Source organism: Oncorhynchus clarkii, chromosome 20 (assembly GCF_045791955.1).
Source record: "Oncorhynchus clarkii lewisi isolate Uvic-CL-2024 chromosome 20, UVic_Ocla_1.0, whole genome shotgun sequence".
Classification (NCBI taxonomy): Eukaryota; Metazoa; Chordata; class Actinopteri; order Salmoniformes; family Salmonidae; genus Oncorhynchus; species Oncorhynchus clarkii.
Window position 1 is genome coordinate 32,495,563 of NC_092166.1, and position 15,272 is coordinate 32,510,834.

Genomic DNA, 15,272 nt, shown 5'->3' on the forward strand with positions numbered 1-15,272 from the left:
CACCATAGTCCCTGTGCCCAAGAACACAAAGACAACCTGCCTAAATGACCACAGACCCGTAGCACTCACGTCCGTAGCCATGAAGTGCTTTGAAAGGCTGGTCATGGCTCACATCAACACCATTATCCCAGGAACCCTAGACCCACTCCCATTTGCATACCGCCCAAACAGATCCACATGTGATGCCATCTCTATTGCACTCCACACTGCCCTTTCCCACCTGGACAAAAGGAACACTTATTTGAGAATGCTATTCATTGACTACAGCTCAGCGTTTAACACCATAGTACCCTCAAAGCTCATCACTAAGCACTGATCAGGATCCTGGGACTAAACGCCTCCCTCTGCAACTGGATCTCCTGATGGGCCGCCCCCAGGTGGTGAGGGTAGGTAGCAACACATCTGCCACGCTGATCCTCAACACTGGAGCTCCTCAGGGGTGCGTGCTCAGTCCCCTCCTGTACTCCCTGTTCAGCCATGACTGCATGGCCAGGCATGACTCCAACACCATCATTAAGTTTGCAGACGACACAACAGTGGTAGTCCTGATCGCCGACAATGACAAGACAGCCTATAGGGAGGAGGTCAGATACCTGGCTGGCTGGTGCAAGAATAACAATGTAACCAAGACTATGATTGTGGACTACAGGAAAAGGAGGACCAAGCACGCCCCCATTCTCATCGACAGGGCTCATCGACAGGGCTATAGTGGAGCAGGTTGAGAGCTTCAAGTTCCTTGAACAACAAATGAGAATGGTCCAAACACACCAAGACAGTTGTGAAGAGGGCACAACAATGCCTATGTCTGTTTATCAAATATGCATAGTCACTTTAACTATACATTCATGTACATACTACCTTAATTGGGCCGACCAACCAGTGCTCCCGCACATTGGCCAACCGGGCTATATGCATCGTGTCCTGCCACCCACCCCCTGCCAACCCCTCTTTTACACTACTGATACTCTCTGTTAATCATATATGCGTAGTCACTTTAACCATATCTACATGTACATACTACCTCAATCAGCCTGACTAACCGGTGTCTGTATGTAGCCTCGCTACTTTTATAGCCTCGCTACTGTACATAGCCTGTCTTTTTTTTTGTGTGTGTGAATTTTACCTCCTTTTTCTCCCCAATTTCGTGGTATCCAATTGTTAGTAGCTACTATCTTGTCTCATCGCTACAACTCCCGTACGGGCTCGGAGGTTGAAAGGTTGAAAGTCGTGCATCCTCCGATACACAACCCAAACAAGCCGCACTGCTTCTTAACACAGCGCGCATCCAACCCAAGCCAGCCGCACCAATGTGTCGGAGGAAACAGCTTGCACCTGGCAACCTTGGCTAGCGTGCACTGCTCCCGGCCCGCCACAGGAGTCGCTGGTGCGCGATGAGACAAGGATATCCCTACCGGCCAAACCCTCCCTAACCCCGGACCTCCCGGTCGCAGCCGGTTACGACAGAGCCTGGGCGCGAACCCAGAGTCTCTGGTGACACAGCTGGTGCTGCAGTACAGTGCCCTTAACCACTGCGCAACCCAGGAGGCCTTTGTTTTATTTCTTTACTTACCTATCGTTCACCGTATACTTTTTTTGCACTTGTATTCACCTTACAGTGAAATTCTTACTTACAACACCTGTTGTATTCGGCGCACGTGACAAATAAACTTTGATTTGATATTCCTAGTTGAATTAGTTAGGGAGCGTAAACAAAGTACAAACTTTTTTTGAATTCGAATTTCAATAGCTCCTTGGTCATGTGAACTAATGACCTCAACCAAGGTTCAGAATGTCCACTGACTACCCTTCTGTATTGCACACCCTTTAGTTTGTCCATTTTCATATCACTCAATTTTACATGATTTTTTTCAAAATGTACCATTTAAATAGCTCCTTAGTCATGTGACCTACTGACTTCAAACAAGGTTCAGAATGTACATTCAGTGGGCCTACACATTACACACCCTTTAGTTTGTCCATTATCATCTCACACATTTTTACATTCATTTGTCAACTTTCTAATTTCAATAGCTCCTTGGTCGTGTGACCTACTGTCCCCAACCAAGGTTCAGAATGTCCACGGACTACCCTTTTATATTGCACACCCTTTAGTTTGTCCATTTTCATCTCACACGGTTGTACATATTTTTTTTAACATGTTTAATTTCAATAGTTCCCTGGGTCATGTGACCTTACATCCCTCAAACTACTTTCAGAATATCCACTGACTAGCCTTCTACATGGCACACCCTTTTGTTTATCCATTTTCATCTCACATGATTTTACATTAATTGCCTGCTCTGATTCCCTGAAGGACAGTGTCACTCACACACCTATTCACTTGGGTCTTCTCCCTGGGGCCTTCCTGACCTCCAGGAATGCCCCCATTGACCTGGTGATTCCAGGCCTCTAGTGTGAGATGGAAATGGACAAACTAAAGGGCGTGCAATGTGTAGGCCCACTGAGTAGATTTTGAACCTTGTTTGAGTCAAGTAGGTCACATGACCAGGGAGCTATTGAAATTAAAATGTTTGAAAAATTCATGTAAACATGTGTGAGATGAAAATGGACAAACTAAAGGGTGTGCAATGTGCAGGAACAATGAGAGTAAATTCTGAACCTTGTTTTAGGTCAGCAGGTCACATGACCAAGGATATATTGAAATTCAAAAGTTTTCAAAATTACAGAAAAATCATGTGAGATGAAAATGGACAAAATAAAGGTTGTGCAATGTTTAGGCCCACTGAGTGGACATTCTGAACCTTGTTTGAGGTCAGTAGGTTACATGACCAAGGAGCTATTGAAATTTACAATTTTGAAAAATTCATGTAAAATCACCTGATATGCAAAGGGACAAGCAAAATGGTGTGCAATATAGAAGGGCAGTCAGTGGACATTCTGAACCTTGGTTGAGGTCAGTGTCACGTCCTGACCGTAGTCCCTTTTGTATGTCTCTATTTTAGGTTGGTCAGGGTGTGAGTTGGGGTGGGCATTCTGTTTTGTTCTTGTGTTTATATTTCTATGTGTTTGGCTTGGTATGGTTCCCAATCAGAGGCAGCTGTCAATCGTTCTCTGATTGAGAACCATACTTAGGTAGCCTGTTTTCCCACTCTTGTTTGTGAGTAGTTGTTTTCTGTTTAGTGTGTTGTTGCACCTGACAGGACTGTTTCGTTTCTTTCATTCACTTTGTTATTTTGTGTGTTCAGTTCTAATAAATTAACATGGACACTTACCACGTTGCATATTGGGCCAATCCTTCCTACTCCTCCACAGACGAAGAGCAGAAGCGTTACAGTCAGTAGGTCACATGACCAAGGAGCTATTTAAATGTGAGTGAAAATGTATGTAAAATCTATTGAAATTAGATTTGAAATTTGAATCTTGAAAAAAATATTTTAAAATCTCATGAGATGCAAATGGACAAACAAAAGGGTGTACAATGTGTAGGTCCACTGAGTGGACATTATGAACCTTGTTGGAGGTGTGTGGGTATAAAAAGTGTGTGCAATGTGTGTCTATGTCATCGGGTTAGCTAGAACCAGTTTTGAAAGTTTTAGGAGTATTGGTTAAAGAGCTATTAAAATGTGAACATTTTGATTTGTAACTATGTTGACGGTCCCTAACTGCTGTTGGTGGACGTAAGGAAAACTACAGGCGAATATCCGTTGAATATCCAACCTGAATCTGTCGTTACCTCGGTAGCTATCATCACCAATATTCCCTGAATTGTTTCAATTTATTTCACCTTTATTTAACCAGGTAGGCTAGTTAAGAACAAGTTCTCATTTGCAACTGCGACCTGGCCAAGATAAAGCAAAGCCATACAACACAGTTACACATGGAATAAACATACGATCAACAGTACAGTAAAATCTATATACAGCATGTGCAAATGAGGTAGGATAAGAGAGGTAAGGCAATAAATAGGCCACAGTGGTGAAGTAATTACAATATAGCAATTAAACATTGGAATGGTAGAATGTGCAAGTAGAGATACTGGGGTGCAAAGGAGCAAGATAAATAAATACATTATGGGGATGAGGTAGATTGGATGGGCTATTTACATATGAGCTACAGTGGGGCAAAAAAAGTATTTAGTCAGCCACCAATTGTGCAAGTTCTCCCACTTAAAAAGATGAGAGGCCTGCAATTTTCATCATAGGTACACTTCAACTATGACAGACAAAATGAGAAGAAAAAAATCCAGAAAATCACATTGTAGGATTTTTAATGAATTTATTTGCAAATTATGGTGGAAAATAAGTATTTGGTCAATAACAATTTGGCAATGAGAGGTCAAATGTTTTCTGTAAGTATTCACAAGGTTTTCACACACTGTTGCTGGTATTTTGGCCCATTCGTCCATGCAGAGCTCCTCTAGAGTAGTGATGTTTTGGGGCTGTTGCTGGGCAACATGGACTTTCAACTCCCTCCAAAGATTTTCTATGGGGTTGAGATCTGGAGACTGGCTAGGCCACTCCAGGACCTTGAAATGCTTCTTACGAAGCCACTCCTTCGTTGCCCAGGCAGTGTGTTTGGGATCATTGTCATGCTGAAAGATCCAGCCACGTTTCATCTTCAATGCCCTTGCTGATGGAAGGAGGTTTTCACTCAAAATATCACGATACATGGCCCCATTCATTCTTTCCTTTACACGGACGGATCAGTCGTCCTGGTCCCTTTGCAGAAAAACAGCCCAAAAGTCCCTGGCGGCGTAGTGTGTTACTGATGGTAGGCTTTTGTTACTTTGGTCCCAGCTCTCTGCAGGTCATTCACTAGGTCCCCCCCCCGTGTGGTTCTGGGATTTTTGCTCACCGTTCTTGTGATCATTTTGACCCCACGAGGTGAGATCTTGCGTGGAGCCCCAGATCGAGGGAGATTATCAGTGGTCTTGTATGTCTTCCATTTCCTAATAATTGCTCCCACAGTTGATTTCTTCAAACCAAGCTGCTTACCTATTGCAGATTCAGTCTTCCCAGCCTGGTGCAGGTCTACAATTTTGTTTCTGGTGTCCTTTGACAGCTCTTTGGTCTTGGCCATAGTGGAGTTTGGACTGTGACTGTTTGAGGTTGTGGACAGGTGTCTTTTATATTGATAACAAGTTCAAACATTTGCCATTAATACAGGTAACGAGTGGAGGACAGAGGAGCCTCTTAAAGAAGTTACAGGTCTGTGAGAGCCAGAAATCTTGCTTGTTTGTAGGTGACCAAATACTTATTTTCCACCATAATTTGCAAATAAATTCATAAAAAATCCTACAATGTGATTTTCTGGATTTTTTTTTCTCGCATTTTGTCTGTCATAGTTGAAAATTACAGGCATCTCATCTTTTTAAGCGGGAGACCTTGCACAATTGGTGGCTGACTAAATACTTTTTTGCCCCACTGTATGTGCAGTGATCTGTGAGTTGCTCTGACAGCTGGTGCTTAAAACTAGTGAGGGAGGTAAGAGTCTCCAGCTTTAGTGATTTTTGCAGTTCGTTCCAGTCATTGGCAGCAGAGAACTGGAAGGAGAGGCGGCCAAAGGAAGAATTGGCTTTGGGGGTGACCAGTGAGATATACCTGCTGGAGTGCGTGCTACGGGTGGGTGCTGCTATGGTGACCAGTGAGCTGAGATAAGGCGGGGCTTTACCTAGCAGAGACTTGTAGATGACCTGGAGTCAGTGGGTTTGGCGACGTGGGTTTGGAAACATAGGCTACTTGATACTGTACAATGGGATATTATCAACACTAGACGTTCTCACCCACATCTATTTAGTTTTTTTCTATTATTTTGGACAAAAGTCTATTCATCCTTATTTCCACCGCCATCAGATTTAAGCTCCATATCCACTTCTGCCATTGTCTCAACGCCCGCTGAATGTAAAATGCTAATGCTCGGCAGGCCAGAGTTCAGTTTGTGTTTTTAGAATGACATTTACTGTATGGCAGGCCCCGTTTGAATACTTTTAAGCACACCCTTCTCCCCTACCTTAAAATATCACTGGTCTGATGACTGGACAGTAGATTTTTTTTAAATTTTACACCCTCTCTATTTCTAATTTTCCTGTGGGCGAAAACAACTAGTTGATGAGAGGGGTCGAAGGAGAAAGGTTGCATGATTCTTGCCAAACAGGTGGGCCACAAACAGCACAGCATCTCGAAACGCACAACTCTTTGATCCTTGTCACGGATGGGCTATTGCAACAGACGACCACAACGAGTTCCACTCCTATCAGCTAAAAACAAGAAGAAGCTGTTCCAGTGGGCACGTGATCACCAACACTGGGCAATTGAGAAGTGGAAAAACATCACCTGGAACATGACAGTGAGATCCGTTTCCTTGAGTGGCCTGCGCAGTCCCCAGACCTCAAGCCATTAGAGAATCTATTGAGAGATGGAACAGGCTGTTCACAGCATGAATGTACCGCCGTCCAATCTGCAGCAACTGCGTGATGCCATGACGTCAGCATGGACCAACATCGCTGTGTAACGTTTCCCGACATCAAAACATTGATGTAGCAATTAAGGAATCTAGATTTAACATATGCGTTAAAAATCAGTCAGTGGCGGCCACCTGGGCAGCTGGGGCCCGTTTCAATTTAAACCCCTGAAACATATCAAAGCCAGCCCATGGAAACATAGGGCAGGCCTAGTTCTATCACATTCTTTTGTCATTTTCTTACTCTCTTTCTTAAGAGAGACAACTCTTTTATTGTGACCTATGTATTATATGTTAACTTTGACGCCCTCTATTGACGAGATGCACATCTTTACGTAGCCAGGGTTGGATCTAAATACAGCTTCCTTTCCACTTCAACAATCTACACTGATTTGAAATAACTGAACAGGTGAAACCAAAATCCCAGTATCCACCATATTGCTTTCACCTGTCCAGGGTTTTCAGATCTTTGCAGGTGAAGGGAAGGAAGGAGCCAAGGAGATGAGCCAAGAGTTGACATTTCCCCAGTGTACGTGTATGGAAATGACTCAAATGAAGTAGGCTTAGAATGCTGCCTGCCAATTATTCTTGTCAGCAGTTCATTGATAAATGCCAACTTCAGTTTGCAGGTGACAGCTGCACCCTATTTCAGCCAACCGTTCTTGTGAGGTAAGAGGAACCCACCTTACTCGTTTGGACTCTTTCTTATGTTCTTCGAGAGAAAGAGTCAACAAAGGGAGGACAGGGAAGTAGGTTACTTTTTACAGCCTCGCTCAAATAATCAATGGTTCGTGCAATCCGGGATCCCTGGGACGTCCCTACACTAAACTCTAACCACTACCCTAACCTAAACCCAACCTTAGCCGTTTTAAATGTCAACTTCAATTGGGTGATGTCAGAGTCTGGAAAGTCCCAAGGATTCAGTTTCAAAGAATCAAATCCAGACACAAAAAAAACTATTCGGCACAACCCCCCTTTCAACAACCACAGCAACTTATTTTACAATCGGTAAAGGCTAGGTGGGCAAATTATATATTGCCACAAGTTCACAGACAAACAAATACCACAGGCAATCCTAATGGTAAGAGGGTGGAAAGCATCACCGTGGGAAGTAGTTTGGGGTGGGGGTGTTGCGAATTAATTTTTTGAGGGGTGAGAAATAAAAAGCCCATGCTGAAGATGTAAATATTGGTGAGGACTAGTAAAGGCTCAGTGCACTACTTTTGTGAACAAATTTTAACTAAATGTATTTAAATGTTTACCAGCATTTGTAACTTGAGTCTAATCATTATCTGTACAAAAAAGTGAATCTGATAAACGGGCTCTGTCCAGTTTGTTTAAATACTTTGCAAATGCACTTTATTTCTATGTGAGAGCTGAAATGGTCTATTCATTATTTTTTTGTAGACGCTCTTACCCACAGCAACTTACATTAGTGAGTGCATACATTATCATACTATTTCAAACTGGTACCCCATGGGACTTGAACCCACAACCCTAGCATTACAAACACCATGCTCTACCAACTGCACCACATTACATAAACAGAAACTAACTTTGCACTTTTTGATGTAGCCTAAATGTTTGAGGACCGTGTTTTGTTCTTTCTGGATTCCATTAGAATCAATCAAATGTATTTATGAAGCCCTTTTTTACATCAGCCGATGTCACAAAGTGCTTTACAGAAACCCAGCCTAAAACCACAAACCGCAAGCACTGTAGATGTAGACGCACGGTGGTTAGGAATAACTCCCTAGAAAGGCAGGAACCTAGGAAGAAATCTAGAGAGGAACCATGCTTTGAGGGGTATCCAGTCCTCTTCTTGCTGTGGTGGGTGGAGATTATAACAGTACATGCCCAAGATGTTCAAATGTTCATAGATGACCAGCAGGGTCAAATAATAATAATCACTGTGGTTGTAGAGGGTGCAACAGGTCAGCACCTCAGTAGTAAATGTCAGTTGGCTTTTCATAGCCGAGCATTCAGAGTTAGAGACAGCAGGTGCGGTAGAGAGAGAGAGAGTCGAAAATAGCCAGTCTAGTACAAGGTAGCACGTCCGGTGAACTGGTCAGGGTTCCATAGCCGCAGGCAGAACAGTTGAAACTGAAGCAGCAGCACGACCAGGTGGACTGGGGACAGCAAGGAGTCATCAGGCCAGGTAGTCCTGAGGCATGTTCCCAGGGCTCAGGTCCTCCGCGAGGGGAGGGAGAGGGAGGGAATTAGAGGGTGCATACTTAAATTCACACAGGATAAGACAGGATAAATACTCCAGATATAACAGACTTACCCTAGCCCCCGACACAAACTATTGCAGCATAAATACTGGAGGCTGAGACAGGACGGTCGGGAGACACTGATGCCCCATCCAACAATACCCCCAGACAGGGCCAACCAGACAGGATATAACCCCACAGCAGGGGGTTCAAACTGTAGAACCCAGTTCCTACATTTGAATACAAACATTTATTTTATCAAAGAAAACTATGCTACATTTTATTTCTGGGACCCTCAAGATGACAAATCAGAGCAATATTACTGAATGTAAGTACATTATATACCTTCAGAGGTGAATATATCAAACCAATTGCCGTGATACGTTTTTTGTTGTTGTGCACTCCCTTCAAACAATAGCATGGCATAGCTTTGTAAATTGTACAGTGCATTTAGATTAACAATAATTGAAGCTTTCTGCCCATATAAGAATTGTCTAATGTATGTCCTGGGAAATGTTCTTGTTACTTACAACGTCATGCTAATCACGTTAGCTTACGTTAGCGCAACCGTCCCGGTGGAGGTTCACCGATCCTGTAGAGGTTTTAAAGGTCGAGACCGAGTCTGCGTCTCTCACATGGGTAGGCAGACCATTCCATAAAAAATGTTGCTCTATAGGAGAAAGCCCTGACTCCAGCTGTTTGCTTAGAAATTCTAGGGACAATAAGGAGGCCTGCGTCTTGTGACCATAGTGTAGGTATGTACAGCAGGACTAAATCGGAGAGATAGGTAGGAGCAAGCCCATGTAATGCTTTGTAGGTTAGCAGTAAAACCTTGAAATCAGCCCTAGCCCTGGAAGCCAGTGTAGAGGGGCTAGCACTGGAGTAATATGATCAATTGTTTTTGTTCTAGTCAAGATTCTTGAGGTGGCAGGTAGCCTGGTGGTTAGAGCGTTGGACTAGTAACCAAAAGGTTGCAAGATCGAATTCCAGAGCTGACAAGGTAAAAAAGCTGTTCTGCCCCTGAACAAGGCAGTTAACCCACTATTCTTAGGCTGTCATTGAAAATAAGAATTTGTTCTTAACTGACTTGCCTAGTTAAATAAAGATCAAATGTAAAAAAAAAATATATATATATATTAAAAAAATTCTAGCAGCTGAAGTTTATTTAGTGCTTTATCCGGGTAGTCGGAAAGTAGAGCATTGCAGTAGTCTAATCTAGAAGTGAAAAAAGCATGGATTCACTTTTCTGCATCATTTTAGAACAGAAAGTTTCAGATTTTTGCAATGTTACGTAGATGGAAAAAAAGCTGTCCTTAGAATGACAATTGCAGAGAAAGGGACAAGGCAACAACTCTTACAATTCCAACTATTGAATCGTGCAAGATACTGTTCTTAATTATACAACTACCTTTTTTGCCAAAGCTGAGATGTGAAAATGTTTTTTTTTTGCCAGGGCTACAGATGTCTATCGTTCACTAATACTAGTAAAGGCAAAGTGCACTAGTTTTGGAAAATATTTCCCCCCCAAAAATAATATTTTTTTATAAGCACCCTCAGCACCCCTACTTCCCGTGGCCATGGCCTGAAGGGATTCATGAAGTTGTAAATATTGGAACTATTTTGGTTATAATTTTAAGGGATATTTTGATCTGTTGTGTCAGCCGAGATGCATTATTGACTGGGGGAAATACAATACTGTAAATTGTAAACTGATGGTAAATTGCTAATGCATTATTATGGGAGATTGCCTAACATTGGTTAACATTTGTTTTGACGGGATCGGAAAGGGCGATATGATGACATGCTGGATTTGGAGTGTGAGGGAGAAGTTATGGTTAGACTTGCACTGTTGAATAGCATCATTCTATTCTAATCTGAGTAGCCTACATATGTTTTCTTTAATCCAAGACACAGGACCAATCCCTCTGTGTAATTGTATAAGTCCTCTGTGAAAGAATACACATAGGCTACCTAGCGCAAGAATGTACTGTTAAGGAGTGTAGCCCACCCTTCCCAGTGGGCAAAACCTGATTTGAATCATGAAGTATTAGCTCGAACATCCACCCCAAAATTTACTGACCAGAATATGATTTACACTACATTACCAAATGTATGTGGACACGTGCTTTTCAAACATCTCATTCCAAAATCATGGCCATTAATATGTAGTTGGTCCACCCTTTTGGGAAGGCTTTTCACTAGATGTTGGAACATTGCTGTGGGGACTTGCTTCCATTCAGCCACAAGAGCATTGGTGAGGTCGGGCACAATGTTATTGTATGCTGTAGCATTACGATTTCCCTTCACTGGAACTAAGGGGCCTAGCCTGAACCATGAAAAACAGCCCCAACCCATTATTCCTCCTCCCTCAAACTTTACATTTGGCACTATGCATTGGGGAAGGTAGAGTTCTCCTGGCATCCGCCAAACACAGATTTGACCTTCGGACTGACAGATGTTGAATCTTGTTTCATCACTCCAGAGAACGCGTTTCCACTCCAGCCGACGCTTAGCATTGCATATTGTGATCTTAGGCTTGTGTGCGGATGCTCGGCCATAGAAACCCATTTCAAGAAGCTCAACGAACTGTTCTTGTACGGACTTTGTTTCCAGAGACAATATGGAACTCAGTGAGTGTTGCAATTGAGGACAGGTGATTGTTACGCACTATGCGCTTCAGGACTCGGATGTCCCATTCTGTGTGCTTTTGTGGTCTACCACTTCTCGCCTGAGCCGTTGTTGCTCCTTCACAATAACAGCATTTACATTTGATCGGGGCAGCTCTAGCAGGGCAGACAATTGACAAACTGACATGTTGGAAAGGTGGCATCCTATGACGATGCCACATTGAAAGTCACTGAGCTCTTCAGTAAGGCCATTCTACTGCCAATGGAGATTGCATGGCTGTGTGCTCAATTTTATATACCTGTCAGCAACAGGTCTGGCTGAAATAGGGTTTCCACATACTTTTGTATATTTAGTGTATTTTTCTGACCACCATACGACCAGCTGGTCATAATTCTGACCACTATATTAAGTGCTATATTTTGTAGTCTACTGGCCATAGTGATAACGTCAGTGCTTGAACGTCTCAAGGATCCGTTTAGACTTTTCAAACAATCAAGTCCAGACAAAGAAACTATTCGGCACACCCTGCCTTTCAGCAACCACCAGCTAAGCGAGCAAATCGTATATTGCCATTAGTTCACAGACAAACAACCACTGCAGGCAGTCCTAATGGTAAGCGGCGGAGCGCTGCTCTCACTTGAAGCGACTCGTGTCATTTTGAATATTGGAACTATTATGGTTATACATTTAAGTGGTGTTGCCGAGATGTATTATTTGTTGGGGGAAATACAATGTTTTAAATTGTAAACGGATGGTAAATTGCTCGAGTTATTATGGGAGATAACCAATGTTAGGCTAACATTTGTTTTGACAGGATCTGAAAGGGCGATATGATGCTATGGTGGATTTGGAGTGTGAGGGAGAAGTTATGGTGAGCTTTGCACTGTTGAATAGCATAGTTCTGTTCTAATCTGAGTAGACTACATATATGTTTTCTTTAATCCAAGAGCAAGGACCAATCATTGTGTAATTTTATAAATCTGTGAATGAATGCATATAGGCTACCTAGCCCAAGAATGTACTGTTAAGGAGTGTAGCCTACCCTTCCCAGTTGGTAAAACCTGACTGAATGACATAATATTCTTGTCGCAAACTGGTTGAAAAAAAAAATAAATAAAAAAATAAATAAAAAAAAAAAATATATATATATATATATATATATATATATATATATATATATATATATATATATATATATATATATATATATATATATATATATATACTTATTTTTTTTTATTTTTTTTTACAGTTGGTCTTAATTATTTGTGACCTATCTGATCAGCTGGTCATAATTCTGACAGTAATATTATGTCGGCTACTGGTCATAGTTAAGACCTCATAACCTGGTAATGACCACCTGTCTACAGTTTATTACCTACTGTAAAAAGTATTGCAGAGGATAGTTGGATATTGAAAACACAATTCATTCATTACATTTGTATTTGTTTCCATAGTCACCAATTAAAGTTGAAATCTCCAACATTCTTACATTTAAAATAGATCAAGCAATGGCAAAAACAAATCTATATCACAATTTATGGCACATCTGCATACAGTAATTGTTTCATAATTCACCCACATGCATAGAAATACTGGAACACAGAGTATATAAAGGCTGTTTTATTTGATTGATAAGAGTGGTGTGATGGGATAGATCCTCATCAAGGACTTCTGAGCACAGAAGGTGATCTGGAGCGTGGTTTCCCTCTTGAAGAGTTGTGCATTACAACTGTATCATCCTGAAGACATTTTTTGGACTCTGCTAAAGTATTTCCATGGTACTAGTTGAAGAAGCTTGTGGCAGTTATCACTAAGTTATAACTTTTTTATGCAGACTTTGCATCCTCCTCCACCACGGTGGTTAGGGGCATATTTTAGGACTTTCCAGAGGGCCCGCAACTCATTAACCTCCTACATTTTCTGGCTTTTCATGACACTTCAGCATACAAAGCGAAGAATATAAGTTAACGAATGGCATATTGTGGGCATGCAGGACACAACAGTAACGCAGAGTATAATATCTTTAAAAAGTCAGAATCTACAAAGAAATTCTCATTGTCTATGTCAAATGTCTCAACTGCTTACATTTACTTACCAACTGCAATGGAGCACACACACGAGTGGTAGCGAAGGCATGTTTGCTCCTCTGTCCCTTCATATTGAAGTGGGACATGAATTCATTGGTCATCAATCTGAAACATTTTAAGAATGAGGATATCAATATTAGATAGTAGTTGGATAATTATAATTTTGAACTATCTCTACATTTTAAAGTTTTGCTTAATGTTAATACATGTTGTAATATTCAAACAACTTTTTCTAAATGCACCACTCCGTATTCCTGAGGACATGGTCCGGGACAGAGGTTCCCCAAATTGAGGACAGCTTGGCAGTCTTAAACGGATAATTCAGGATTTTGGCAATGAGGCCCGTTATCTACTTCCCCAGAGTTAAATTAACTATTGGATACCACTTGTCTCTGTGTCCAGTATGAAGCATGTTACGAACTAGTTTCCTGAGCCAATGTTAATTAGCGTTACCGCAATGCAAGCAGATATCCATAGACATCCAGTCATTAAGCTATCGCTAGTCTGACTCTGGAGAAGTAGATAAAGGACCGGAAGAATAAAGGTAAAGAGGCAATAAAATACAATATTTTTCAAAAGCTATGTGACTGTCAAATCATTCCTGCAACAAACATTGTCAGGGAGAATAGGCAAGAGAAAAATGGGAGAAACTTTACATGACTCACCAAGGGAGGTGTCTGTTGAATCAGGACACAAGGGTTTTGCACCTAAAAAAAAAAGGCGAGTTAAAATAGGATTTTATTTGCTTTACACAGACTTATATTATTAGAAGCAGTGCTAATTTAAGTTGGATCTACTTACACTACACTCTTAGAAAAAAGGGTTCCAAAAGAGTTCTTTGGCTGTCCCCATAGGAGAACCCTTTTTGGTTCCGCATATAACTTTTTTTGTTCCAGGTAGAACCCTTTTGGGTTCCATGTTGAACTTTGTGGAAAGGGTTCTACATGGAACCCAAAAGAGTACTACCTGGAACCAAAAAGGGTTATTCAAAGGGTTCTCCTACGGGGACAGCTGATGAACCCTTTTAGGTTCTAGCTAGCATCTTTATTTTTTTGTGTTAGATCAAACAATCATGGGCAGCTGAATAGCATGTCTCTTGGGAAATCCAGTCTCAGTGAGACCTGATGCAGAGAAAATGTTAATGATCATCAGCATAGCTAGTACAACCCTACTGTAGTTTGTACAAAGCTGGTTAGTAGGAATCTATACACATTGAAGATCATAGTATCAAACAGGGAAAAAAAAGTACATTTTGCACAAAAAAACTCACTGTCAATGACTGGATTTAAGGAGTAGTGGTGCTGCTCTCTCCTTTCCCTAGGATGTGGCAGAATAGGTCACTGGTAACGGAGTGGGCCATGCATTAGGTCATTGACATGTTTCAGGAACTGCAAAGACCGAGAGGAATCACGATTAACCATTACCTAAGGCCTTCACTAAGTTAGACTTAGCCTAGCAAGTTCATTGACTATGTTGCCCCTCAGCAGTCTGGCAGACAGAGACATAGAGAGAGAGAGAGAGAGAGAGATCGACAGAGACATAGAGAGAGCAAAACATATGCTATTTACATTTCTTAGTCAGCCGGCTGGATAACTTCTGTACTCCTTCCCTATGTTCCCTCCTCCATCCTGGCATCCAAGCTAGAAGATTCCTGCAAAAAAAGTAACGTTGGAATGAGTGTTGAGGGGGAGCAGGGATAGGAAAACGGTATCCTATTCTGTAATCATCAGGAACTGATTTTCTTATTTACAATGACGGCCTACCCCGGCCAAACCTGGACGACGCTGGGCCAATTGTGCGCCGCCCTATGGGACTCCCAATCAAGGCTGGATGTGATCTAGCCTGATATGCATACCTCCTTATTTAGCCACTAAAATTCAAATTAAATGACTGCACGTATTATGTTAATTGCTTAAAAGCG

General features: G+C 41.8%; 1 protein-coding gene across 1 annotated transcript in view; it reads left to right on the forward strand.

Annotated features, from left to right (window-relative positions):
• Positions 1–11,851: 11,851 nt before the first annotated feature.
• The window catches only part of LOC139376245 (uncharacterized), a 39,012-nt gene continuing 35,591 nt past the window's right edge, over positions 11,852–15,272 (forward strand). Inside the window, exons 1-2 of the mRNA XM_071118567.1 lie at positions 11,852–11,873; positions 12,076–12,132. Of these exons, the coding sequence (XP_070974668.1) occupies positions 11,871–11,873; positions 12,076–12,132 (60 nt within the window). The 5' untranslated portion in view covers positions 11,852–11,870. The remainder of the gene's footprint in view (positions 11,874–12,075; positions 12,133–15,272) is intronic.